This window comes from Emydura macquarii, unplaced genomic scaffold, assembly GCF_026122565.2.
Source record: "Emydura macquarii macquarii isolate MOO-44397 ecotype Brisbane River unplaced genomic scaffold, CSIRO-AGI_Emac_v2 contig_2924, whole genome shotgun sequence".
Classification (NCBI taxonomy): domain Eukaryota; kingdom Metazoa; phylum Chordata; order Testudines; family Chelidae; genus Emydura; species Emydura macquarii.
The window spans coordinates 5,624,225-5,642,258 of record NW_027133061.1 but is presented as its reverse complement, the minus strand read 5'-3'; the positions used below and the strand labels follow the sequence as shown (position 1 = coordinate 5,642,258).

The window sequence follows — 18,034 nt, the reverse complement described above, 5'->3', positions numbered from 1 at the left end:
ATCCAGTAAAAGCAAACACAACTTACAAATAGCACGCCTCTCCAGGCAAACAGGGGGTGGGGAGGTGATTTCCAAAGAAATGTTTAAACGGGATCAAATGTACTTTATGTTTCGCATACCTGAATTTGTTGCCTTTCAAAACAGCCAGGAAACCTCACGTTTATGCAATAGGGCACGGCAGGCCTGAGAATAGTGCATTGTCACTGGTTATTTGCATACTGCAGCAAGAAGGAAATCGAACTCTGTCTGTAAATCCTCCGCTGCTGAAATAACAAGGCTGGGGAAAGTAGGAACTTTGCCATTTAAGTTTAATTGAAACAGCATCTCACAGATCCAGGGACTCTTGAACAGCTCTGGAACAGTCCCTGGGGGGACTGTTCAGTGTGCCAGACCTGCTTTAGGATCACACCATCACTAGGGTGAGCCACTTGGCTTCCCCACCTTCTAGGACCAAATCTTAGAGCCTTCAGCACCCTGCTTTGCATCATAAGCTGTCTTCAGTGAGTCCACCTGAGTTGGCCACTGGAGAGAGACCTGAACACCCAAAGGGAGCAATGCATCCCCACCTTCTGCCTCTGCAGGCCAGGGACTCTCAACCAGCCTGGTAAAAGCAACAGAGTTTATTAGGCATCTGGAATGCAGCGTGGAAAGTCCTTGGTTAGCAGAGAGAACAGAAAAGTTACAGCATGGGCCATCTGGGTCAGCCCAGAGCTCTCCTCTGACCCTTCTTTTGTCCCAGTCCAGGAGTGTCCTGCTTCCAGCAACCCACACTGAACAAGCTGTGACACTGAGCCAGAACAAGGGTAAAGCAACTAACAGGCTAAATGGCCCAAATTCAACCTTTAAAGACACATTAGAAAAGTATACAAATGGTAATTAGGGCCATTCCTTATAAATAACTAACAAAGCCAAGTTAGTAGACTGAGCTTTCACATGCCAGTCTGTATGTTAAAGAATTAGAAGTAAATAAATACTAATGATATTAGTCTATGTTTACCTATATCTTGATAGATGCTAAACTTCAGTTCCTGTCTGTTACTATGTTTTATTGATTCAGAAATCATAGAATATTAGAGTAGAAAGGGACCTCAGGAGGTCATCTAGTCCAACCACCTGCTCAAAGCAGGACTAACCTCATCTAAATCATCCCAGCCAGGGCTTTGTCAAGCCGCAGCTTAAAAACCTCTAAAGATGGAGATTCCATCATCTCCCTAGGTAACCCATTCCACTGCTTCACCACCCTCCTAGTGAAAAACTTTTTCCTAATATCCAACTTAGACCTCCCAAACTGCAACTTGAGACCATTGCTCCTTGTTCTGTCATCTACTACCATTGAGAACAGCCTAGCTCCATCCTCCCTGGGACTCCCTTTCAGGAAGTTAAAGGCTGCTATCAAATCCCCCCTCTTTCTCCTCTTTTGCAGACTAAACAAAACTATAGTTCCCTCAGCCTCGCCTCATAAGTCTTGTGCTCCAGCCCCCTAATTATTTTTGTTGCCCTCCGTTGGACTCTCTCCAATTTGTCCACATCCTTTTTGTAGTGGGGGCCCAAAACTGGACACAATACTCCAAATGCGGCCTCACCAATGCCGAATAGAGGGGAATAATCACTTCCCTCAATCTGCTGGCAATGCTCCTAGTAATACAGCCCAATCTGCTATCAGCCTTCTTGGGAACCAGGGCACACTGCTGACTCATATCCAGCTTCTTATCCACTGTAACCTCCAGGTCCTTTTCTGCAGAACTGCTGCCTAGCTTGTCGGTCCCCAGTTTGTAGCTGTGCATGTTATTCTTCCATCCTAAATGGAGGACTCTGCGCTTGTCGTTGTTCAACCTCATCAGATTTGTTTTGGCCCAATCCTCCAATTTGTCTAGGTCACTCTGTATCCTATCCCTACCTTCCAGGGTATCTACCACTTCCCCTAGCTTAGTGTCATCTGCAAACTTGCTGAGGGTGCAATCTACCCCATCCTCCATATCATTAATGAAGATATTGAACAAAATCGGCCCCCAGGACCAACCCCTGGGGCACTCTGCTTGTGACTGGCTGCCAGCTAGACATGGAGTTATTGATCACTACTCGTTGAGCCCGATGCTCTAGCCAGCTCTCTATCCATTTTATAGTCCATTCATCCAACTCATACTTCTTTAACTTGCTGATAAGAATACTGTGGGAGACTGTATCAAAAGCTTTGCTAACGTCAAGGTATATCACATCCACCGCTTTCCCCACATCCACAGAGCCAGTCATCTCTTCACAGAAGGCACTCAGGTTTGTCAGGCTTGACCTGCCTTTGGTGAATCCATGTTGACTGTTCCTGATCACCTTCCTCTCTTCCAAGTGCCTTAAAATGGATTCCTTGAGGACCTGCTCCATGATTTTTCCAGGGCTTGAGGTGAGGCTGATGGGTCTGTAGTTCCCTGGATCCTCTTTCTTCCCTTTCTTGAAGATGGGCACTATATTTGCCATTTTCCAATCATCAGGGACCTCTCCCAATTGCCACGAGCTTTCAAAGATAATAGCCTATGACTCTGAAATCACATCAGCCAACTCCCTCAGCACCCTTGGGTGCATTGCATCTGGCCCCATGGACTTATGCATGTCCAATCTTTCGAAATAGTCCTGGAGCTGTTCCTTCAGCACTGAGGAATGTTCACCTCCTCCCCATTCTGTGCTGTCCAATGCAGTAATCTGGGAGCTGACCTTGTTTGTGAAGACAGAGGCAAAAAACGCATTGAGTACCTCAGCTTCCTCCACATCCTCTGTCACTAGGTTGCCTCCCCCATTCTGTAAGCGGCCCACCCTTTCCCTGATCTTTCTCAAATCAAAAGGGAAATATTAATATTTAGATGAAACTTGGGTGTAATTATATCATCGTCTTTATTTCTCTTTCGAGTTTGGAGTTAACTGCCTATGAAGGCTTGAGATGGATAGTTACTTTATGCTAATCAATACAGCAAATCAGTGGTGTGTGCCTAGGAAATAGAGATTTAACTTCAAAACAACCATATACATTCTTCAGCCAAGGAATCCCTGCTGTGTTAACTACTATTAAGAGATGATCGATAGCCTGCCTGAATTCTGCTTGACCTCCGTCAAGGGAAGGTTAAATCTCAGGATTGAGGTCTCCCCAGCTCCAGTCTGCATTATGCTGATATTTGATATGGACTGCCTGTTTGGATAATAACCTGATTAACTGATCCTGGAAAGAAGTTTTTGTAATTCAGGAGCTCACCATCTCTACTATGAAACTGACCTAAGAACTTTTTTTCATATCTGAATGTACTCAGATCTGTATCTTTGATCACAATATTCTCTCTTTTCTTTTTAAATAAATCTCTGTTTAGTTCTTAAGAACTGGCTGTAAGCATCTATTTGGGGAAGATGTGAAATGTTCATTGACCTGGTGGGTAATGTGTCCAATCTCTTGGGATTGGGAGGGCTTTGCATATCATGGACAAGATATTCAGTAATCCTCATCATATTTGACTTGGCTGTCTGGGGGTGAACCCGGGCACGATTGCTTTAACTTTTGGTGTTTTTGGCCTCTGGGTAACCAGTAAGGTATTGTAGAAGCTGTTTAGTTGATGGATGCATGAATCTAATTATTAGAAATAACCACCAGTTTTGGTCATTGTCTGCCCCATTCTTTGCAGTTTGCCTTGATTAATCAGTCTCAGTGAGGCTCCCTCAGAAATCACAGTCACACAACTGTACCGTGCCGCTCCTCTGTCCTTTCTTCCTCTTCCTGAGCAAACATGGTCACCTGACCCTCCTCCTTAGCTGTTTGCTCTCCATCTGGTCACACCGAGTTAGCTTTCTGTGGAGGGTGGGACATCCTTGGTCGTTAATGGCTACATGCCAAATGTCGGGTAATTGGAATGGCCATTGTCTTCTGAGACTCTCTACGGGCATAGGGCCCAAGCCCCATAGAGCCAGGCGTCAGTCGCACCTGGATCTTTGGGTCTCTGCAAGGAGTAAACAACCTTTCCCCACTACCTAGTTAACCAGACACCGCATAGGGAAAACTGAGGCGCACACACTATTCCTACAAAATATTATGGAAAATTCCCACTCCATCACACCCTGGGGGTTTGGAAATGACGCTGGCCACTAAAAACAATCAGAAGAATTCATATAATTTGTCATTTTTGTTCTTTCAGTTAGAATCATTTGCTCTTGTACAGGACGTCTTATCCACAGATAAGACATGCTGAGCTTTCCAAAACAGACCAGCATCATTATCCCAATTTACAGAGAAAAACTGAGGCACAAAGACTGGAAGGGACTCACCCAAGGTCCCACTGAAGGTCGGTGACAGAGTTCAGACTGGAACCTAGATCCCTTGGCCTCTACTCCCCATAGGATCATCCATCCTCCTCTTGCAGAACAGTACCCTTTCCGCTCCAGTCCCTACTGTCCCCTCTTCAGCAGCCCTTAGTCCTGTGTTTCTCAATATGTGGGGTGCATCAGTGCCCCACTGTCAGAAAATACCCCTATATTCACACCATACGTGCTGTTGTAATAGCGTTTGTACAAGGTATGCCTTGTGAGGTATCATTTAAAAACTCATAAGCTGCTGCTGAGGAATAATGTCATGGCAAAATGCACGTAGCAGCGTTCTGTGTAAAGCTAGGAACAGAAACTGAAATTATGACTGAAGTGAGTTTCCCAGATTAGTCTGGGGAGGGGCTAAATCAGCTCCTTAGAGGCAAGGGCAAGCTGACACCTCAGCCAGGTGTCAATGAGGCTCTTTTCGGTCCTGACCTTGTGATGAAGTGGAGATATTCTTGGGGCTTTCTCTAAGTGCTGTGTGTGCCTCAGTTTCCTGACATATGTTACTCATATATGTTGGTGAGGGGACCCTGGTGTGTGATCATTTCAGAGACCACTAGAGGGCAGATGGGCCTTCCCCAGCCACACGTACACAGACCTGGCCAGGACCCCCTGCCTTGGCCCAACCAGTTGCAACAGGTTGTGACCAAGAGGAGTGGTCACCTTGTAGAATGGAATAGGAATGGAGGAAAGTTGTTATAAAGATTTGTTAGGTGGAGGAAAGCAACTATTTGACCCAAATATTAAAAGCTTCTGTGCATTGTCATTATGTGTAGACCTGGATTTGTATATTCTCTCATAATTAGTTGTTTGCTGGTCAGTAGCGCATAGCTAATCGATGGCTACGTTCTCAGGATATTGAAGGAGAAAGTTGGCAGCTTTACAAGCAAGTCAGGTGGTAGCATTTTAAATATTAGTAATGCACACACCCTGTGTTAACAGAGTTTGTGAAATAAGCTGTTAGTGAACCAAGGAACCTCAGTTCTGGAAAAGGTTAGGTCATTTATTTAAAGATTTAAAAAAAACCCGAGAGTCCTGTAACACTTTAAAGACTAACAAATTTTATTTCTGCAGGCATAAGCTTTCGTGGGCTGTAACCCACTTCGTCAGATGCAAGAAATAGAAATCAGATGGCAGGTATATATATACATCCAAGTTTAAGGAACAACAATGGGGAAGTAGTTGAGGCCTATTCAGAACCATTAGGAGGTAGAATGTGTGAACAGAGAGAATTATTTCTTGTAATGAGATAGCCATTCCAAATCCCTGTTTAAACCCAGTTTGATTATGTCAAGTTTGCAGATTTAAATGTAAATTTAAAGATTGGGTCCCTTTCCTGTCTTTTTTTTATTGCTTTCTTTGGTGACTATTATGACCCCTTTGTGGGTTATTGTTCTTAGGACATTTTACTTATAGCATGTTATAGCAAGAATACCATTTTCTGTCAAATGTCTGGCTTTGTTGGTCCAGTAAAACTAAAATCTGTAGCACATTAAATACAGATCTAAGGTGAAGCATTCTTTGTTACTGTTCTGCTTGACTGGTGGGAAAAGTAAACCCTCTACCTCTTGGAGGCTTAGTGGTATAACTTATTTTTCAACCGTGAAGTACATACTGTAAATAAAGGAAAATGTTAAATGTTTATAGACAGACGTCTTCATAAGTGGCTTAAAATAAAAAAAGGAGACAAAGGACTGGGGCGGGGTTAGGGGACAGGTCTGGGAGTAGCTGGGGGAAAGAGGCCAGTCCCCTCTGAGGGGCCAGTGGGGCAGGAGCCTCCAGAAGGGAGCCCCAGGTGGTCGCTGCTGTAACCTCTAGCTAAGCTGCTAGCAAAGCCCTATGCTGTGATCCTGAGAACTAATAAACACTTCTGACTCCCATGCTGGCTGTGAATCGCTTCTGACTACGGAGGCGAGGTGCATGGCCCCCTTGGGGGGCGTAGGGCTCCCCAGAGTCCCGGCGAAGGGGGTTCATATGGGCAGCTTGGGCAGAACCGGGGGCTGACCCCTTCGAGGCCAGATGTAGGAGACAAGTGCACTGGTGTGTGGAGATCCAGGGGGGCAGACTCCGAAGCACTAGAGTCCTGTCTGGCTGTGTCGGGAACTGTCCAGAGCGCGATCCCTGGGGGGCTCTGTCACAGACCTAAATTTACATCTCCTAGCGAAAGAGATTCATAGATTCCAAGGCCAGAAGCGACCACTGTGATTATCCAGTCTGACCTCCTGAAGAACCCAGCCCCAGGCCTTCCCTGAATTAATACCTGTTTGAACCAGAACAGATCTTCTAGGAAAACATCCAAACTTGATTTAAGAATTACCAGTGACAGAGAATCCACCATGACCCTTGATAAATTGTTCCAGTGGGTAATTACCCTCACTCTTAAAAATGTGCTCCTTATTTTCAGCCTGATGTTTGTTACCCGCACTCTAGGGCACCTCACCTTTACCCAATCCGTATTGCTCAGGGCATAACCTGATTAAGGCACTCCCACCCTTTCCCAGTCGGTAGGGCTCTGAGGGGGAAGGCACCTAGCCGTACCCAGTTCACACTCTAGGGCTGAGGGTCACGCTTTCCCACGCTATAGGACTCCGGGCGTAACCTGGTTAATTGAAGTACCCACTTTTTTCCCAATTCGTAGGGCTCTGGGCGTAATTCTCTGCAGGTTTGGCAGATCTTTTACCAGTGAAGGAGCCTTGCACGGTAATTTTCTTATTCTCTATTTATTAACAATTGCCAAAACAGAATGCACACGCTAAGCATACAATGATCACCACTCCCAATAAGGCTGACAAACTTCTCCTGGTGGCCAGCCAGGATTAGATCATGTAGGATCAGATTCCAACTGCTGCACAATAGAGTTGGCAGGATGTTACAGTCTGGCAGCTCTGATCTTGGGCTGTGTCCTGGAGTTAGGTTCCAAAGAACTTCCTTTTGGACCTCAGTTTATATCGTTAAAACTTGGGGTCCTGCTTAGCTGTACCTTAACCAACCATTTTAAACTAAAGTACTACAAAACACCAATCCTAGCCCCTTATGAAACAGTGCTTTAACCAATCATATCCCACCACCTTAATTGATTTAAATAGGGCATGCTTAGTTATGCAACAGACAGAAACAATCAAAGAACCAGGCAGAAATCATTCAGATAAACAAGAGAGAAATGGGGACCATAAAGACAAAACAATAAGTGTAGATTTTACACTCACAACTGTTGAAAAGTGATTCTTTGCCAGACAGAATGCTATCAAACAAAGTTTTCTTTACACCTTTTAAGATACGTTTCTTTATCCGGTGGTGGTAGGTACTATTAGGATAGTAATACCTTCTTAACAGCTCGATATTTTATTGTCTTGAAGTAATTTCAGGGCTGTGAAGATGTGACTACATGCTACTTAGCTTATGGCTGCACTCTCTCCTACTACGGCTGCTACTGCTTAGCTCAAGAACAAGGTCTAAGTTTAGCCAAAAAAACAAGACCTCTGACCTTACACTTTGTCTAGCTTCAACTCTCAGCCGCTGGACCTTGTTATACCTTTGTCTACCAGATTGAATAGCTCATTCTCCAAGTTTTGTTTCTCGTGTTCCCTTTGATCACTCATAGATTGTGATCAAGTCACCCCGAAACTTTCTCTTTGTTAAGCTAAACAGATTGAGCTCTCTGAGTCTCTCACGATAAGGCATGTTTTCCAGTCTCTGAACCTTTCCTATTTTATCAACAGCCTCCTTGAACTGTGGGCACCAAAACTGGACACTGTCACTTCAGTGCCAAGAATATAACTTCTCTAATCTGATTTGAGATTCCCCTCTTTATGCATCCAATGATTGCATTGGCCCTTTGGCCACAGCATCACAGGGGGCACCCATGTTCAGCTCATTATCCACCTTTCTCAGGATCACTGCTTCCCAGGTCCTGCATTCTGTAAATATGGCCTTCATTCTTTGTTCCTAGACACGACTTTACATTTGCCTGCATTAAAAGGCATATTGTTGGCTTGGGCCCATCTTAGCAAGTGATGAAACTGCATTTTTTTAATGAAAAAATGTTGGTCAAAAACCATGAAGCATCTCTGTACAGTGGTACTGATGTCAGTGGGGCAACGTTGAGGGGCACCAGGAGATCCTATCTCTTTTATAGCTTGACCTCTCTGCCATATTGTCAATATCATGTTTTCAAAAATCATGAGTCAGAGCCTTGAAAATCATGAGATTTAAATGTATATATATATATATATATATATATATATATATATATATATATATATATTGGGATGTTTTAATCTGTTTTTTGTTGTTTTGAGTTTTTCTTCACAACTCTGAGGGATAAAAACACACTTGTTATTTAACTGCAAATGTGGCTTTAGAAGCTGGGACTTTAAGTAAAACAGCAAATATCTCAAGACTTGGGGTAAAATCATGAGTGTTGCCAACTCTGCAAAAACTCTGTGGCACTGGGCGTCCTTCTGGGCAGCCCGACCCCAAGGTGCTCACACATCTAGTTTAAAATAAAGCATCTACAATTAATGGGGCTGCTCACAGGTTTAAACTATATATGTACACTGGAGTTACTCCAAGTTTACACCAAAGTAACTCCTGGTTTACAATGGAATATTTACAACAGAGCTATGCCCATTTTACAATTAGCTATTTGCTTCTAGTGGTATTACCCCCAGCTTCTGACAACATATTTACAATGGATTTACACCAGTTACTCTTGGTGTTCCATAGATTTACTCTTGGTTTGCACCAGTGTAAGTGAGAGCAGAACCAGATTTGATATTTGAGGTTCAAATAGCAAAGTAACAACTGCGACAGAAACTTTAGAAATTCGTTGCTGTATTTTATATCCAGCTAGGGAATGAAATTCTAACATTTGATAGGAAGCTCAAGGGATTTCCTGTGGATTTTGAGGTCCTGTTTCCACCTTCCCTCCATAGAAGGTGTCTTGATCTTTCTCTCTCCTCCTCTCTGGCTCACTTCTCAGCATCCACCTCGAAGGCTTTGATCAGCACCCTCTGGACACTGGCAGCCACCTCATCCATGAAACTCCTCAGCATCTTGTAAGTGGTGGCAAAAGACAATGCTCCGGATGCCATGGAACCCAGAACGGGGACAGAACTCAGCACCTCCTTGGATAGCTTTGGCACCTTGCCCCCCGCCTGTATCAGCAGCTGCACCACCAGGCTGGTGGAAATCTCCTTAGCCAGTGGTGCCTTGATCATGGCCTTCATCTGCCCCACTGGCTGCCCCACTTGTGCTGCCAGCTTCTCCAGAGAGTCGTCATCCAGGCCAAAGCCCTTGCAGTAACCTTGCAGGGTCCTGGCCAGGATGTCCACATCGCAGGAGATCAAGAGCCCTGGGATGGGCACAGCATGGACACCACAGGCCACGGTGGAGACCAGCCACATCTGCTTGAGGATGGCAGCCTTCTTCTTCTCCAGGATGTGCAGGGAGATGTTGGGCAGGGCCATCAGGAAGGCGTGCCGCTTGTGGTGGCTCAGCTCCCTCTCCAGCGTCTCCTCCAGGAGGTGGAAGTCGTACTTGCTGAGCTCAAAGGCCGAGAGGAGGAAGACACGGGGAGAGCTGATGCCTTGGGCCCGCAGACCCTCCAGGCAGTTCTCCCGGATCTCCTGCAGCACCCCCACCTCGCTGTAGCTGGATGGCCGGCGCCTGCGGGAGGAATCCACATCCACGTCCACCTTGGAGCGGACAAAGTAGAAGCTCTTGTCCATGGCCTGGATGTGGCGGGCCAGAGCGGCATGGTTGGTGGTGAAGCGCTGCGAGGTGATGATGAAGAAGATGTCGTAGCGCGAGAAGCCAACCTGCTCCAGGTAGGAGTCAGGGTGGAAATCAGGTGTGCCGATCCCCGGCAGGTCCCAGATGGTCACGCTGGGGTACTGGGGATGCTGGTATGGGGTCGGCTCCTTAGTGGTCTCCACTACGCCGGTGCGGGCGGCCCCTGCATCCTCATCACCCAGGCCCCGCAGGGCATTGACGAAGGATGACTTCCCGGAGCCGGTCTCGCCCGTGATGCCCACGTCCAGCTGGACGCTCTCCAGCGACTCCAGCGTCTCCTGCAGTCTGGAGGCCACTCCAGAGAGGTTCCCCTCCTCAAAGGCGGCTTTCAGGTCCTCCAGTTCCTCCCTCGACAGCTTGATGCTGCCTTCACTGCTCTGTGCGGCCATGTCGGCTCTGGCAAGCTGCTGCAGCCCCTGCCTTACAGGAGGGAAAGGCCAGTTTTTATGTGAGTTCCAGGGACTGCTGAAAACCTCATCTAGGTCTTTGTCTCTGGGCAGCTCCTCCCAGAGACCCAGCCTCGTCCCACCCTCCATCTTCTTTGGCCTGGCCTAGGACAGCCCCCACCCTTCTGTCTTCCCAGAGCATCAGACACTAGCGTGGGCTGGCTGGGGAGGAGGGCCTGGGCTTGAAGCAAGAGCAGAAGTGGAGCCATTTCTGCTGCACTGAAGGGCAGGAGATCATGAAGTTACGAGCAAGGAGGAACTTTTCACCAAGACCAGCTCCACAGAACAGGGCAGGGCCGTCAAGGAAGAAGTTGGTGAATCCCAGTGGTGCTGAGAGAAGATGGAAGCTGAGGGTTGGACTGAGAGAAAATTTCTTCCTCTGACTGTGACATTGTTGAAAGTGAAAGTCCCGCCTCACTTTAATCACTAGACCCCACACCCCTCCCAGAGCTGGAGATAGTCCCCAGGAGTCCAGACTCCCTCCCCTCCATTCCCGCACCCACCTGACCTCCCAAGGAAGCTCTGGGGACAGAGATGGTTCTGGCTAGGGTTGTTTAATAGACCAGGGAACAGCCTTACTCCCATCCACACTGGCCTGGCCTCTGTCCCTTGCCTTGCCTCAGGGTCACCCAGCATCTTATCTCTGGGTGAATGTAGCCCTGGGTGGGGGGAGCTGCCATGGAAACCTGATCCTGTCTTATAGCCACGTGCTGATTGGCTGACTGAGCCTTCTTATGTGATGTCAGTGGCTGTGGTGCAGTGCCGCCAGACTCATCACTGATTTGCATGAATGGTATCCCTTCGCCCATTCGAAATCTGAGGGATATCCCTCCGCCCGATATGTGCACAAGATGGGGTGAAGGTCAGAGGTAGAAACAAAACAGCTAGTGACTCTTCTGGTCCAAACCATAATGCTGCACTTAAATTGTCCATTTCACCTGAGTGTCTGTCTGTTAGCTACTAATGAGCCTCAATTAACTAACCACTGAGTTAGAAGTGAAATGAAAAGTGACCTGCAAAATGGGGTGTGTGCCGCATGGGTCTTGTTTCCTGCAAAGTGGACCCACTGGGCGGATCCTTTCTCAGCCGGAGCATTGCAAAGTGACCTTAGCGTGAAGAGGAATCAGGCCCTGGATGGGGAAAAGCTACGCACTAGCTCAGCCACAGCTGTTGGGCTCAGTGCTGGCCCTATGGAGTCTTTCTGGCCTAGTCTCAAACACAGGGCTGGCGCATCCGTGGGAACAGCTGCACCCCACCTCTCCTTTGGCTGTTGGGAACGTACCTGGGACTCATGAAGCTCAGCCTCAGATTGGCAGAGCCTCGGCGTGGCGGGTTGGCCCATTGGCCCTACTCAGCCAGTGGCCCAATCCAGGAACAGGGAGTTGTCTGACCAGCTGGGGTCCACTCTGCCCCTTGATTTCCTGGCATCCTGACCCGGCTTGAATCCTGGCATCTGATTGTGGTCCCTGCCCTCTAGTTTGTCCCTGTCCCTGACCCTCCGGGATCCTGATCCGGCCTGACTCTGCTTACCCACTTCTGGCTCTGAGCTCCAGTTTGTCTCCTGCTTCTGATCCCCAGGTATCCTGACCTAGTTGGCTCCTGCCTTGGACTTTGGCTCTAACCCCGAGGTCTGGCTGCCCATGACCCAGCTGTGACGGTCAGACTAGATTATCGAATCAGGAGCAGGAAAACTTTTTGGAAGTGGTTAAAGCTGTTAAGATTCCCAATCCTCAGGTGACAGAATGTGTTTCAGTCTCCCGGGGGTGTGCACCTGGCCCCTAACTGCTGCGGTCAGGGCCCCCACATGGGTGGGGGGAGGGTACACTTTACCGGGGTCTGGAGGCGCTGAGAGGCCTGGCCCAGGCTACAACCCCCTTGGGTATGTGTGTGGGAGGGGGCCCATGTTACAAATTTGTTCTGGGCCTGAAAAAATTATGCTTGGGGCCTGGCAGCGGTTTTGAGCGCCCACAATCTTCAGGGTATTTATATGCACAGTCTGCCTGCGAGGTAGGGTAGGGCTATGACAGGTTAGGGGAGTGAGGCCCAGAGAGGCTGTGCCTGTTTCTTTACTGCCAAACGAGATATTTTCCTTACAGGGAGATAACTAACGCACGTCAGCTCTCACTGTAAATCCCTAGAGGAGACAAGGCGCAGGCAGACGTGCGAGGTCAGCACTCCACACGGGTTTGACCTCACCTAGCTATGTTGCAGGAAAAGCTACAGCGCCTTGTCTCCACCAGGCTTTCACAGCGAGGGAGCAATGTGCATTAGCTCTGCACTGTAGACACGTACCTTACGTGGAAGTCAAGACACAGCGGAAGTGACTTGCTCAAGGTCACAGAAAGAGTCAGTGGCAGAGTGGGACTTGAACCTTGGCAATCCAGAGCCCCTATGTGAGGCCCTAATCATGGAACCGTCCTTCCCTTCCTTGTAAGCATCTAGCTGATGACATTTCAAAACAAAATAGTCCCTGAATCATCTCCTCCTTGTCTTTCTGCTTAAACCCCAAGTTCAAGGTTCTTGTTTCCCTGCCGGGATATCGCCATTCACCAGCCCTTAAAGCCAAGTAAGGACTACAGAGAACTGCTCTACTTTGCGGCTGCCGGCTGCAGAGAAATTGCAGAATGGGGAGCTTGGGATGTGACGGTTGAGCGACATGGGAACTGCTTTCCCAATAGTCTAAACCAGAAATCGATTGGAAAGTCTGCCCAAATTTCCAGTTAGTGGCCTGGTATCAGGAACTGGCTTTTGCCTTTCAACGTTTCCAAAGAGCAGCGCTGCTCAGGGGATGTTTCAAAGCACATTTCAATAGCATGGCTGTTGTGACAGCCACATCGTACTTACATTAGTGTGCCCAGCTGCTTGGGAGTTCGGCTCTGTGCTGCTAGAACTAGCTCAGGTAGGGGCACAAGGTTTTTGACCGATATAGTTATCCAGGGGTCTGAACGAGCTCTCTCCTGCCATCTATTGATGACTGGAGGAAAAGGCCCCATGAGAGAGTTTATCTGCATAGACAGACCTACCTTGTCAAGGTGATCAATAGACGCACCTACTTTACCAAGGTGACCGATTTTGGCTGGTTTGGGTTAAAATTCACTCAAATCTTAGCTGCAAGGATAATGAAATTGTATTGTGTGACTAAATCAAAACAAACGTTTGGTAAAGTCCTCATGAATTATTTTGCTTTGAAATGACTTTTTCTTTAGAAATTTCTTTTATTATGTTATAAATTATAACATCTCAGATAGACAGGTCGAAATTGAAACGCAACAATTTGATTTTATAGAAATGAAATATTTCAACTGATCCCAAATTAATTATTATTTTTTTAAAAAAATTTTTATTTTTGGCTTGCTGCTAACATTGGAATTCATCAGTTGATCTAAATCTGGAACAAAACCCCATTTTGAAAAGTCAGAATTTCTTGTGAAATTGAAATTCCGGTTCTTGCAGCGCAACACCTTACCGAAGTTGTGAAGATAGGAATGGGCTGCCGCCAGGTGGCTGCCCTCTAGAACTACACTCCCATCACATCCCACTGAATGTCCCAGCTGAGCGAGCTGGCTGGCGGTTGAGATAGAGGGGCAACACCTGGCCTGAGGTTACCTCCGATGCCAAGGCACTGAGCTACTCAGCTGTGTCAGGCTTGTGGCAGCTGTGCACTCACCTGCCGGCAGGAATTTAGGCACAGTGGGGACTTTGCTGGTGGAAAATTAGGTGCCTGCAGGGTCAGGTGGCTGCTGCATGGGGGATTTGAAGATCTAAATTGTGGACTTAGGGGCCTAGAGTGGCAGTCAGACCCTCCCAACCCTTCGTGGATCTAGCCCCTCATCTCTCCATGTCTCTGTCCCCAGCTGCTGGCTCTGCCCTGCCTCCTGGGCTTTGTGAGGATGAATGTAGTGCAGGCTGTGAGGTGCTCAGATACTGCGGTGATGGGGGCCTGTGACAGGGTGTTTACCTCACACACGGCCGGAAGGGTTACTGAGGCTAAGAAGGGGGGCTTACGTCCACAATCCGTGACTGCCTGTAAAAAGGTACATTTAAATGTATTTACGTTTATTTCTGAGGCTGTTACACTTGTTGTCTATAAATGTTGGATATTCAAACTAGAAAGAAAGTGCACAGTAGAAACTGCACCCTCCCGCTTCAACTCCCCCTCCCTCCGGCGGTGTCTTCTTTCTGGGAACTTGAAATGTGCTAACCCTAGACAGGGGGATTTCCACTGCTCCCCGGGGGCTCTGAGAGTCTTGAGAAGAGCTTGGAGGAGGGGCAGCCATTGAGCTTTTCATGCAAATTGCTGAGAATTCAGGTCTGGCTCCAGAGCACCCCTGCATCTGGGGTATTTGGCTCAGGGCGTTGGTCTGGGTGACGTGCAGCACCCGCAGTCAGCCTGGGATCTCTGAGATGCACACAGCACTGTGTGCATTAGCTGCAGCAGGGTGTCAGCTAGTGAAATGCTTCTCTGCAGGAATCTAGTCCCAGCCCACACCACCGCACCTCGGCTGGCCTATGTGGATCTCTGTGTAGGTCAAGGCTAAGGGAGAGGCTGGCCTTGTCATTAGGGAACTGGGACATGGGAACCCTGGGGTCAGTGCCCAGCCCTGCCACAGATGCACTGTGTCTCTGGATAAATCATGTGGCCTCTCTGGGCCTCAGTTTCCCAGCTGCAAAGTCTCCTCTGTCTAGCTGGTGAATGGAGACGAGGAAGGGAAAGTGGTCAATGGTATGCGGGGGGAGAGCTTGTGTTTGAAAGTGATTTGCTGTCAGAAATGCAGAGAGAAGGCTGCGGTTTGGTGCTGAAGGCTGGGGATGCAAAAAGCAGCTAATGCAGCCTGCTAGTTCCGCAGAGCTCCATGTGACTCCTGCAGAAAGGCCACGGGCAGGGCTCGGTGACAAGGGCACTTGGCTAGGTCTATTGCCCTGAAGGCACGGTCCTCGTGCCCTGGCTGTGTGGTTACAGGTGCACTAACACAGGAGTGCCAGTGGCAAGGAACGGCTCAGCCAGAACCGGGGAGTCCCTGCTGCCCCCTAGATCCCACGAAGGGTTAAGGCGAGTTACCCCGACATTTCTAGAGTGAGGCAAACAACTGGGATAATCAACTTCCGTACCACCTTAGTGTTTCATAGCATCTCTCTGTTACATGCCTGGTTCCTGACCTCTTGGACAAAACATCCCTGTTAACTGTTTTGTCAAACCGTCTTATCTTGTCCCCGAGTGGGGCGTACCTGGACTAGCTGGAATATACTTATCTAGATATCTAGTGCATAGTGTGCTAGCTAAACTTTACCAAGTTCATGGACTGGTCCACGAACTCGTACGCATCTGCTTTAATCAGATCTCGCACCAGTGCTCCAGGCTCTGTCTCTACTACGAGGAGCGGGTGCTCAGAGGTAGCTTGGCTCTGTGCCCCCAGTTCTAACTGGGAGGGAGAGTGGCAGACCGACGGGGGGAGCAGGAAGGAGCCATGTCCGCAGGCGCCGGCTTTTGGGGAGGTGCCGGCTGGGCCCTCCTTGGAGGAGCCGCTCTCCGCTGTTGCAGGCAGCCAAGGGCCGCCAGGCATCCCCAGCGGCTGCGCCAACCCCAGCTCAGGCCTGCCGGCAGCCGAGGGCTCCCGCTGCAGGGGTAGCAAGCGTCCTCCCGGCCCCTCCGCCCCGGCACTGGGTGCGACAACGCCAAGAGAGCTGCAGGGGCCCTAGCCACGCAGGGACCCTAGCCACGCAGGGACCCTAGCCACGCAGGGACCCTAGCCACGCAGGGGCCAGGCAGCCAACCCAACAGCGGGGCTCCAAGGCAGAGCCCACCACGCCCCCCCCACCGGGCAGCCCAGGGGCATCTGCCCTTCTCACTCCTGCTCCCAGCTGCACCCGCTGCCCCCACAGCGGGGGGAGCAGTGGAGGAGAGCGGGAAACGGGCCTGCAGACACCACCCCCACGGGGTGCTGCTGCTGCCGCTGCTGACAGGGGAGGAGGGGGGCAAATGCAAGCTTTGGCCCCCAGACGCCGGAGACCCACAGTACCCCACTGGGGGAGGGGAAGGGGGAGGAAAGGGGGTATAATTAAAACACTCACTTTCTGTACGTCCCCGCCAGGACCAGGCAGGTGTTCACAGAGCAGCGCTGGGCTCCCACGGTGACACTTCCGCTTTGGCCCCCAGGGAATCCCTTGATTTGCATTGTGGCGATTCCAGTTCACCCAGCTGTGCGATGGCTTGCAGGGCACCCAGCCCCGGTCACACGGGTAAGCGAATTGTCAGCCTTAGCGCTGAAGTGCTGGGGTGGGCAGGCGATAGAGAGAGGGGTGTGTATGGAGACAGGCAGATAAGTGCCTGTGGAGATTGACTGGGTCTGGGTCTCTTTGGAGGCATGGATTTCAACCCACAGCTGTGGAGGGAGGGAGTATAGCCTAGCAGTTAGGGCACAAACCAGGGATTCAGGAAATGTGGGTTCAGCCCCTGCTCTGCCGCTGCTCTGCCTGGTGAGCGTCGGCTGGCCCATCTGTAAAAGGCGGATAATGCTTTGGGACTGAATGAGGAGCCCTCTGTCTGAGTGGGGGGTTAGTGGAAAAGGCAATGTGCCCAAGCTGCACTTTCAGTGTATAATTTTTAACAGCCTTTGCCTCTCCGTTTGGACCAGCCTCCCGTGTTCACGCCTCGCTTGAGGTGGCGTGGCCATCTGCCACTCACTCAGCGGAGGGAATCAGGAGCGACTCCACGGCCAGGCCCTGGAGTGAGGGGCAGCCCGTAACAGGCTGGCTGGGAACCCAGTGTTGTTCGTGACATTACAGACAGGGCGGCTGAGCTGGGCAGGCCAGGAATGTTGGGGTGGGGTGCGGCTCCTCTGGGGTCATGTGCACAGTCAACAGCTGAACGCTGGCAATGTGCAGGGAGATCAGAGGGAAGAGAGTGCCTGGGGCCAGATCTGTAGCTGGTGTTAACCACTCCATCTGACTTCTGTGAAACAGAGACTATTTATACCTGCTGGGGGGCGATCCGCTGATGGAGCCAGGACGAGGCTAGACCAAGGTCCCCTGCCTGTGCCTGGGGGTGACTCTCGGTGGGGATCAAAGAGGAGTTGGGGATGCCCTGCCAGCACTGGCTCCCCCAGGGCTGCGAGCGAGTGCTGAGCTCCCCTGCACCCCCTGGCTGGCTCCGGACCCGGGTGAAGGGTGCTGTCAGTGCAGCAGCAGGCGGGGAGCAGCCCCCACGTGAAGGGGAAGCTGCTTCCTTCCTCCTTCCCCAGAAGAGAAGTCATATGCAAAGGGAGAGTGTTCTGCTACGGTGGGTGGGCAGGCCCCTCTCACAACACCCAGGATGCCAGGGAGAGCAGCGCTGCTTGTCCTGAGTGAGTAGGGGCTGGGGGCTGGGTGGGGGGAGTCCCAGGGCACCCACAGCCCATGCAGGCTGCAGTGGGGAGCAGCTGCCCTAGAGGAGCTCCATGAGAGTCTGTGGGGTCCCCCCTGCA

General features: G+C 49.8%; 1 protein-coding gene across 1 annotated transcript; it reads right to left on the bottom strand.

Annotated features, from left to right (window-relative positions):
* Window positions 1–9,305: 9,305 nt before the first annotated feature.
* Window positions 9,306–10,664, bottom strand: LOC137167412 (interferon-inducible GTPase 5-like). Its single transcript, XM_067569543.1, has one exon. The coding sequence runs from the start codon at window positions 10,662–10,664 to the stop codon at window positions 9,306–9,308; it is 1,359 nt and encodes a 452-aa protein (XP_067425644.1).
* Window positions 10,665–18,034: the final 7,370 nt, after the last annotated feature.

Bases quoted from the DNA above. Each gene is read 5' to 3' on its own strand.
- LOC137167412 (XM_067569543.1), bottom strand. From the start codon at position 10,664: ATGGAGGGTGGGACGAGGCTGGGTCTCTGGGAGGAGCTGCCCAGAGAC.